The sequence below is a fragment of the Callospermophilus lateralis genome, chromosome 5 (assembly GCF_048772815.1).
Source record: "Callospermophilus lateralis isolate mCalLat2 chromosome 5, mCalLat2.hap1, whole genome shotgun sequence".
Classification (NCBI taxonomy): Eukaryota; Metazoa; Chordata; class Mammalia; order Rodentia; family Sciuridae; genus Callospermophilus; species Callospermophilus lateralis.
The window spans coordinates 124,552,184-124,562,746 of record NC_135309.1 but is presented as its reverse complement, the minus strand read 5'-3'; the positions used below and the strand labels follow the sequence as shown (position 1 = coordinate 124,562,746).

The 10,563-nt window shown below is 44.2% G+C and overlaps 1 protein-coding gene across 1 annotated transcript in view; it reads left to right on the top strand.

Annotated features, from left to right (window-relative positions):
• Positions 1 to 1,467: 1,467 nt before the first annotated feature.
• The window catches only part of Snx18 (sorting nexin 18), a 28,661-nt gene continuing 19,565 nt past the window's right edge, over positions 1,468 to 10,563 (top strand). The window contains exon 1 of the mRNA XM_076856142.2: positions 1,468 to 3,277. Within this exon, the coding sequence (XP_076712257.1) occupies positions 1,657 to 3,277 (1,621 nt within the window). The 5' untranslated portion in view covers positions 1,468 to 1,656. The remainder of the gene's footprint in view (positions 3,278 to 10,563) is intronic.

Here is a 10,563-nt window from a genome sequence, read left to right as displayed (position 1 = left end):
GTGAGAATAGTCATACCAGAGTTTTCAGCTAAAAAATGTTATAATTTAGAATTGATTTGCTGAACTGAATTAAGGTTTTGCATTATGGAATTCCCTTTGGGAGTAGTTCTGTTAAACTATGTTTGTGATTTTTCAGGATTCGTAGAGTAACACAGACCATACAAAAATGGTACACTCCTCTGGCTTGTTTGCCGGAAAAGGGACAGAGAACAGGCTGAAATTAATGACATATGAATGCTGAACCCCAATTAGAGTTGCCTTCAAAGGAATAATTAGGCTAGACTTAATAAGAGGAGATTATGTGAAGAAAAAGCTTTGGGCAAATTATACACTGAAGGAAAAGAAGATACAAAACAAGGCAACTGTAGGAGACTGGAGTTGATTAATATTTCAGGAAGTAATTTATGATCAAATTATCTTTAAAATAACATAAGTTTAGTGAAACATAGAGATGATCTGGAGAGGGATAGTCACTGACCTCAGATCAGGAGAAGAGGTGTGAACACTGAGACTTTTCTTAGTGTGTACACCCTACAATTGCAATTATGGGACCTTTATTCTCTTTATGAAAGAGGCCAGGAATTTGGCTTTCCATAACAATAATAGCAGCAGCAAACACTGAAACTGTGCTTACCATGTATAGTGTATGCCACATATTAATGTTTCATCGGTATGAACCCCCACCACAAGCCTAGGGGGTAGATTCAATATAAGTGACTTGCTCGACATCATAGAGCTAGTTTGTGTAGGAACACTGATTGGAACTCAGCAGCATGGTTCTGAAGTCTAGAATTGCACCCATCTGTCTCAGGGAAGAGAGGGGTCACATGCAAAATCTTAGCCTTCTGAGCACAACTTATTTTACTGGCAACTCTCTAGCTCCTTTCTCCCTACAACACTCTTTGCTTCTGCTTTTGTCAAACATAACACCTTCCCTAACTCTTACTTTGCTCTGTCAATCTCCTCCTCTCCACACCAAAAAAGCTTCAGAGAATACGAGAGGGAAGAGAAGCTCCATCAGTGAACAACTCCTTGACATAGGCATCCTGTCGTGCAATCACTAATCTTCCTTGCAAAATCCTTCCTTACATGCAAGGGTTAACTCATCTAGGAACCTTCACTGAACCTTCAGAGTGTGAAAGTTTATCAGGCATGCAAATACTAACTTACTTCTAGGAAGAATTTTTAAACTTTTAACTTAAAAAAAAATATGTTTTTTAACCCTAAAAAGTCCTCAAATATTTACTTCTGAATAGAAAGCACCTCCTCCACCCACTGTGCTCTCATTCCCCGGCCTCACGCCGCAGCTGCAGCCACAAGGGGGCAGCGGCGCCACGAGGTCGGGTCGGGCGGCAAGCGCGACAGTTCGGTCATCGCTTGCTCTCGCCTGGCACGTGGCTCTCGGCTGTGGATTAGCGCAGCTGGGGACGTGGGAGGCCGCGGGCCCCGCCCCCGGCCGGCGGCGGCCCTGCGCGGCAGTCGGGGCTGCAAGCGGAGCTGCGCGGAGGGCCCTACCGGCGGGCTGGGGAGGCGGGCTGCGCTCTGCCTTCAGGGCTCTAGTCCGTGTACCAGGGTGCGGGTAGCACCGCGAGCACCTTGGGCGGGGCCCGGGCACGGGGCGCCGGTATCGGGACGTCCCGCCAAGGCGCCAGGACCATGGCGCTGCGCGCCCGGGCGCTGTACGACTTCAGGTCGGAGAACCCGGGAGAGATATCGCTGCGGGAGCACGAGGTGCTGAGCCTGTGCAGCGAGCAGGACATTGAGGGCTGGCTCGAGGGAGTCAACAGCCGCGGCGACCGCGGTCTCTTCCCGGCCTCGTACGTGCAGGTGATCCGAGCCCCCGAGCCCGGCCCGGCTGGCGACGGCGGTCCGGGCGCCCCTGCTCGCTATGCTAACGTGCCGCCCGGCGGCTTCGAGCCCCTGCCGGCCGCGCCGCCCGCCTCCTTCAAGCCGCAGCCCGACGCCTTCCAGCCGCTGTTGCAGCCGCAGCAAGCGCCGCCACCGAGCACCTTCCAGCCGCCCGGCGCGGGCTTTCCGTATGCCGGGGGTGTACTGCAGCCGTCGCCTCAGCAACTCTACGGCGGGTACCAGGCCAGCCAGGGCAGCGACGATGACTGGGACGACGAGTGGGACGACAGCTCCACAGTGGCCGACGAGCCTGGCGTGCTGGGCAGCGGCACCTACCCGGACCTCGACGGCTCGTCGTCCGCGGGCGGCGGCGCTGCTAGCCGCTACCGCTTGTCCACCCGCTCTGACTTGTCGCTGGGCTCCCGCGGTGGATCAGCTCCTCCGCAGCACCACCCTTCGGGGGCCAAGAGCTCGGCCACGGTGAGCCGCAACCTCAACCGCTTCTCCACTTTTGTCAAGTCAGGTGGGGAGGCCTTCGTGTTGGGCGAGGCTTCGGGCTTCGTGAAGGATGGGGACAAGCTATGCGTGGTGCTAGGGCCCTACGGCCCCGAGTGGCAGGAGAACCCCTACCCCTTCCAGTGCACCATCGACGACCCCACCAAGCAGACCAAGTTCAAGGGTATGAAGAGCTACATCTCCTACAAGCTGGTCCCCACACACACACAGGTCCCGGTGCACAGGCGCTACAAGCACTTTGACTGGTTGTATGCGCGCCTGGCTGAGAAGTTCCCTGTCATCTCTGTGCCCCACCTGCCCGAGAAGCAGGCTACTGGCCGCTTCGAAGAGGACTTCATCTCCAAGCGCAGGAAAGGCCTGATCTGGTGGATGAACCACATGGCCAGCCACCCAGTGCTGGCACAGTGTGATGTCTTCCAGCACTTCCTGACCTGCCCCATTAGCACAGATGAGAAGGCCTGGAAACAGGGCAAGAGGAAGGCCGAGAAGGACGAGATGGTGGGTGCCAACTTCTTTTTGACCCTGAGCACACCGCCCGCAGCAGCTCTTGACCTGCAGGAGGTAGAGAGCAAGATAGATGGCTTCAAGTGCTTCACCAAGAAGATGGATGACAGCACGCTGCAGCTCAACCACACTGCCAACGAGTTCGCGCGCAAGCAGGTGACGGGCTTCAAGAAGGAGTATCAGAAGGTGGGCCAGTCTTTCCGTGGGCTCAGCCAGGCCTTTGAGCTGGACCAGCAGGCTTTCTCAGCAGGCCTGAATCAGGCCATTGCCTTCACCGGAGATGCCTATGACGCCATCGGCGAGCTCTTTGCCGAGCAGCCCAGGCAGGACCTGGACCCAGTAATGGACCTGTTAGCGCTGTATCAAGGGCACCTGGCCAACTTCCCGGATATCATCCACGTTCAGAAAGGTAAAGCCTGGCAGATAGAACAAGTGGTATGGAATATATCCTTCAGGCTAAAAGCTATTACTTTGACAGCTGTAGTTTTCAGACTTATTTATTCTGTAGGTCTGGGAGTCAGGCAGGTATATGGATCCCTAGACCTTTTTCTAGAGCATTTGGTATATTGTGGGACGTGTACCTTCCAGTCAGGGAGTAAGTACTTTGTAGAGAAGCTGCTGAAAGTACTTTTTATGACAATGCTATCATTTAGAATTTGAATAGTTGGGTAATGAGCTGCTCAGATCTGTAATCTTATGACTAGGGTAGAATTAGCAGAGGACCCAAACCATGTTATGCATCCATTTGAACATTACAGTGTCAACTTAGTATAGGAGGAAATAATGGGGCAAAATTGGATGTCTGCAAATAAAAGTAAGTCCTGCTTTCACTCTCCACATCTCAATCTGTGTGTTGTTAGGGGACTTAGAATCATTTCTCTTGAATTGGGGCTGTATAAAAACTTTTTTGCATAGGCTTCTTGCTTGCAACCTTTTAAAATAAGGTAAGAGGCTCACTGTAATTTCAGGAAACCAACTTGGTCTTTTTGAGTTTTTTGAGTTTGGAACCTGTTAACTTGCTGATATTAAGAATGTTTAAGAAAATGGCTTAGGGAAGCTACATAGAATTCATAGAATATGAATACTGTTTCTGGGAGAATTGCTTCTGGTATCCCACTGAGTTGGCTATCTCACTGTCAGTATGTTTTAGTAGTAGTTGACAGTGTTCCTAGCATTCCCAACTTTTGTTATAACACTGGGATTTCCATTAATTTTTTTTTTTTTTTTGTAAATTGTAGTTGTATTGCCTATCCTAACGTTTGATACTAATTTGCATTCTGATCTAGTATCTAGATTGACAGAGAGAATGGAGAAGTGTTGGAGTTAGGGAGGCCATCCCTACTGTGAAAGCCCTGTGCAGGAGAAGGGTGGGAAGAGTCATCTACTCTAGTATCTCTGGCTGGTGGAAACCTCCTTGGGTAACCAGTTCTGGCCTTCAGTGATGAGATGCTTACTACTTTTCCAGGTGGGCCAGTCCATTTATGAACAACTGATCCTTGAAATGTTCTTGGGTATTTTGAACTGAAGTTTGTTTCTTTTTGATTGTCTTTCTGTACCCTGGAACAACACTTGATAAATCTAAATCCTTGACATGTCAGGCCTTTATACATTTGGAGACGCAGACTCCTGTCCACTTCCTTCCTCTCTGGATCGCTCCTTCCTCTTCCAAGTGTGACTAGGCAGACTTCTGACTCTTAACATGGGGGGAGGAGGAAGTACAAAGGTTCTAGAGTTGGTCTTGAAACTGCTGTTGCTGCTGTGAAGATGCAGTACCCTGAACATCTGCAGTACTGACTTTACTAGGGAATAGTAACTTTCTTGGAAATTTTTAAATGGCAGTCTAAGGTAGAATTAGCTTTTTGAGTTATAATGTTGCTGTTGAAGTATAGTGAACCTGCATTCTCTTTTTGCATCAGTTATTATAAATCCTTTTTGGCTGGTGCTGGTGGACGGACTTCTTAACTCTTTAATGTGAACTTAACATTTAAATTCCATTACCTGCATCATTCTGGATTCATGCTGCCTCCTTATTTACACATTTATGTGAGTTTCTGCAAATGACTTCTAAACTCTTTAATGTGAACTTAACATTTAAATTCCATTACCTGCATCATTCTGGATTCATGCTGCCTGCTTATTTACACATTTATGTGAGTTTCTGCAAATTGTTAGTAAATAGTTGAAAAGTGGGTAGAATCAAGTACAGACATCTGCGGCCCCATGCAGGTAACTGCCTACCCCAGATTAGCATCAGTTCATTTACTCATTTTAGTGTCACTCAGACTTCAAAGTCAGCCTTTGTCAAGTGTCCTGTTGTCAAAATAATGTATTAGAAAACATATGGTGTTTGTCTGTTTTAAATTTATAGTAGTAGTCCACTTAGCCTATTAAACTACTAAGTTTACTTATATTTTATGCATTTTAATTATACAGAAGAATGGGTTTCATGGTGGATATATTCATAATGCTACAATCAGAATTTTCTCCTGTTGCTTGGGATTTGAAAAACTTCATTCATCAAAATTGTTGTCATTTTATGTGATTTAAGTAGGTTCAAGGTCACTAAACATAATCTTTAGGAACTTCTGGAAGAACACCAGTTGATATTCAGTATAGTTTGTTTCTGCTGTTGCCTTGGTGTGTAATGCACAGGGAGCTTGTGTCCCTAGATGACATGTCTTTAGAATGTACTGCCATTTAAAGCTATAGAGTGCAATACATAAAGCTAGAAGCTTACAACCAGTGTTTATTAAGGATGCTAGGGTCGGTGATTTTTAGGAGTACACATGAGATGCAGATAACAAGCCAGGGGAGAGCTTTTTAAGCATGTTCAGGACTTGTGGCTGGAAGAGCAGCTGGACTCCTCTCCCCACCCCTTAACTATGCAATTGCTATTGGAACTGCCATTGGAATGACTCTTTTTCAGTCTGAGCACTTAGGGAGTTTGTTTACTGGTTGATCCCCCCCTCCCCCACTAAGGTCTCAAAATACAATCACATCAAAGGTCTTAATTGTGACTTGAGAACAGCAATGACAAAAATCTTTAAGCAGTTTAACCAGTATTTTGTTGTATTTGGTACAAAGTTTATATTTCATTTTAGGAGAAATTTAAAAATTCAAATATGTTTCAAAATAATTGTTTTGCCTCCCTATTTCTCATCATTTAAAGTAATCGAAAAGCAGTTTTTCATTGCTTGGACATTTTACATTCTAATCATAATAAGGAGGTCTATACTTCAGTGAGCTAGAACATGATTCTAAAGTGCTTTGTAATTACTAAAGCAGTTAAGGAGAGAATTGATTATTTTTTTTCTCCCTTAATTGTTGGGGTTTGAAAGGTAAGCAACATTAGGTTCCTCTGAGCCTCTAGCGTATGCAGGAGGATGCTCTGGTCAGTCAGCTTTTAAAGTATTCTAGATTTGTGCTAGTCAGTGCTGCACCCAGGAGCCACATGTGTTAAGTTAAAACTAAATGGGATGAAAAACTCAGTTACTTTCTCACTCTGGCCAGGTATCAACTGCTTAAATAGCTAGTGATGAGTGTATTGGATAACAGGGATATGGAACGTGTTCATTGTTGCTTCAAGTTCTGTTGGACAGCACTGTTTTACTTGGCTGGCAGCCCTGTGCAGGTGACTGTCTACTCCAGGTTGGCATCAGTCCGTTCATTTATTTTACTGTCTCTGGAGTGGTCACCTCTGTGAGTCTGACATTTATCTGCATCCCTGTCCTGAGTTTCTTCAACAAATTGATTTTCTTTTAATGTGTTCTCCTGATAGTTTCTTTTTGTTGGGTCATCTCATGGCATCTTCTTCTTTCCTGTAATTAATAAAAACTGGGAGGGGAAGCAGGTTCTGCTGGATCCCTTATGACAATTTCCCAGGCACTCCCTCTGTGAGCAGTGTTCAGTGGTGTGAGCATGTCCATCTGCTTGCAGCTGGCCTTCTTGGCTTACTCAGAACACACACTAGTCTTGGACCATCCTGGTGAAGACCCAGCTACAGAATGAGGATGGGAAACTCAAAAACTTCTAAATGTGGTAGGCTGGCTTTTTCCTGACTTCCCTCAAAACTGAAACTATTGCTTCAACTTATCAGGATTTTAGTGCAGTACTTTTCAGCAAAGTGAAGAAAGCCATATTCGGTTCCTTCAGCTAAAAAAGAATTCTGAATGGTTTTTTAATGGACCTATTTCAATTAATGTAGTGAAGAAAGAAGGTAGTTTGCTGTAGTCTACAGTACATTGGATGTGAATTCAGAATTTGTTTGGATCTTACTTGAATTTTGTTCGATCTAACCCAAGTCCCTTACTTTCTTTGTACATACGCAGTTCATGGATTCCTCAGTCACCAGTGTGCACAGATCTGTTACTAACCTGTAAACCCTGTGGTTTTGATTTTATTTTCTTGAAATGATAGCATTCTATCTTCTCCCTCTCTTTATTGTCACTGTCTGCAGTATGCCTTATAATGCTGATGCTGGTGAGTTTGGGGTAGTTCATAAAATACATGTCATTATCATGTATTTCATAATAGATTCAGCTTTGTTTCCAAAGATATGATTAGGCTCTGAAGTTTAATAAAGATAAATCTGGATGCAAAAAGTTGTTGTGGTTTGGAAGTTTTATATCTCTTGGGGGATATTGCAAAAGGGAAAAAGACTATGAAAATTAAATTATGAGAAATGTTTTTATGTGTGTTTTAAAATATGGACTAGATGGCTAGAGGGAGTCACTTAGAGTAAAATTTCTTTATTCCAAAGACAAAGTATAAAATCATGTTAAATTTATTTGGTAAAACCTAGTTTGAGCTCTGTGAAACAGAGAGGCAGTGTAAACAGACAGCACTGTTTTCTGTATACTTAAATATGCAGAATCTACTTCTTTGCTCTCAAAATGTTCCAGATGGAGCCCCTTTTTCAACAAAAAATAGCTCCAGGCCCTCAGGAATGGTATACCAGTAGCTATCAGTCGTGCCTTCTAGAATTTCACCATTGGGCTTCCTTTTACCCCCAGGAGGGTTGGTCTCCAGTCCCTCAGACATTAATTAAAGATAGCCTGAGTCTCTGAAAGGCACGCAAGGTAAGACTGGGCTGCACTGAGGCTTTGCAGTGCTCCTCATTCTCCTGTTGCTAAAAATAGCCCTGAAAGAGGGTAGTGCCCAGGGGGAAAAAAAAATAAAAAGGGCTAAGAATTCAGCTGTTAGCAAACTCATCCTTATTTGCAGACTCATCCTTATTTTGAAACTTCTGGGCTAGAAACTGAGGCCAGTCATCCCTTTTGTTTTAGGTCATCTTTGTCTAACCCATTTGTCCCCTCCCCAGTCTCCACCCATTATTTTCTAGAGAGACTTCACTTCTTGCCTTAACCTTTGGCCCATTTGTATTTTCTTAGTGGAACTCAGGCAATCTTTGGGGCTTTTGAAATAGATGACTCAGTTCCTTGGTTAAAGTATAAATGTGACTGGCCACGGGGGCCATGCCATCTTGGTCAGAAGGCTAGGCGGGTGCTGCTCCTTTCAACCTGCCAGTGATTTCTAGACCTCTTTTTGAGCTATGCAGTCCTCTTCCAAATCACACTTGGAAGCCCCAACTCTGTTACACCCATCACAGCAGAACTGAAAGGAGACAGGGGACCTGCAGTCCCATCCCAGTCCTCCCAGGAATTTTTGGTGCCTGTGGACTCCATTGGACTTTCCTCTTTATTCAGAATTGTCTTTTTTTTTTTTTTTTTCCTGGTTCTCTTTGGATTTTGAAACATGATGGCAATGGTAGAATCCAGACAACTAAGAAATTCTGTGCTTCACTTACAAACATGACATTTACCTTAAATGTTTTCTTTGGGCTAAATAAAAGTTGATTTGTTATCGCTACATATTTTTAACTCAAAGCTTAATAGAAAATTAAGTTTAATGTGCCATCTATTTATGAAGCTACTTAATATCATTAAATGATTATCACCAATAAAATGGTATACTAATGTTTAGCTCAGTTTGATGAGATCATAGGCAGAAGACAAACCTGTACCATCTGTCATCCTACATTTAAAGACAGCATAGACTAGATTCTAGTTATCAGGAGGTAGGGATGGTTAGTACTGATCCTCAGAGAGTTTGTAGACTGGTAATAGAGGCTAGTCAACCAACCAAGGTGATGTGGTATGCCAGGTTGCCAAGAAGCCACGAGATTGGAGGAGGGAGGCAGTCTCTGAAGAGACCCCAGGACAGACAGTGGAGATGGGATGGCTTGTGTCTAACAAGGGAACTGAATTAGCCAAGCCAAAAAGTCATGTGTGCAGAGTCTCAGTGCTGGAGGAGCAGGGCTGTGTTTGGACCTGTGTGGAGCATTGTGGTCAGGTGGATGCGGTCAGGTGGATGCAGGCCGTGGGGAGCTTTGAACAAGTTATTCTAGCCTCTGTAAGCTTCAGTTCCCTCGAGGCCCAGTGGGAGCACTTCCACACCAAGTCATTATGAGGATTGAATGTTACAGTTTGTAGTAGCACTCATTAAATGTTTGATTTTGAAAATGTAAAATGGTGCTAAATAATGCTAAAATTGTTTTTAAAAAATTCCAGTAATCTTATCCCTCCCAGCACCCTACATATTACTACCAGAATTGCAGGCAAAAGTACTAAAACCCAAGGTGTCATTGATGTAGCAATGAGATGTGATATTTTAATCAGATTGTCCTGTATTGCGCATCAGAAGTTTAATTGTAACAGAGGGATAAATGCAGATGTTATTTGGAGTGGCCAAATGTTGTTCATATTAGAGTTTATGTAAATTGTGTCTTTGCAGTCCTTCTCCCCTTCCAAACTCACTTTGCTCTGGAACAAATCATTTTGACATTTCTGAGCTTTATTTCCCACATTTGCAAGTGAGGTTCACGATTTCCTTGATACTATTTTGTTGGTTGCTTAAAATCATTTCTACATTGAAAATAAAATAACTCTTAATTATGCAGTAAACATTTTAGAAATTGTTTCAGGCTGGTTTCCACAGTGTTTTGTCCCAGTATGTGACTGTAAGACATGAAAATCTTGTTGGGCATGGTAGCGCATGCCTGTAATCTCAGCAGCTCAGGAGGCTGAGGCAGGAGGATCACGAATTCAAAGCTAGCCTTAGCAATGGTGAGGTGCTAAGCAACTCAGTGAAACCCTGTTTCTAAATAAAATACCAAAAATAGAACTAGGGATGTGGCTCAGTGGTCCAGTGCTCCTGAGTTCAATCTGAGGTTCCCCCCACCCGCCGCCAAAAAAATCCTTTACCAACTGATGTGAAAGAATATTTATGCACATTTAGTTCAGATCCAGCAAACAGGCATCACAACAGGCATCTCAGGCTTACCCCACTAGGTGTTTCCAGTGTGAAAGATTGATGTCTGACCTCAAAGTCGCTGGTGAGATCTCCCAGCATTTTGAAGCTATGGTGAATGGTGGATAGCTGGAGAAACTTCTCTCTGACACTAATGAGAATGTAATTAGTGGGGTCACCAAAGAGAGAGATTATTATGGTGATTCCCTCCTGCAAAGTGAACTTCATTTTGAGTTCTAAATGCTGTCCCCTCTCCAAAAATAAAAATAATTGAAGTTGATTTTACATCTGTAGCTCAATTAAACTTTAGGGTAAATAAGATTTAGCCAATATGCATTTTTATCCTTTTTCTTGGTTTGATTTGGTTTTTGCAGTACTGAGTTTGAA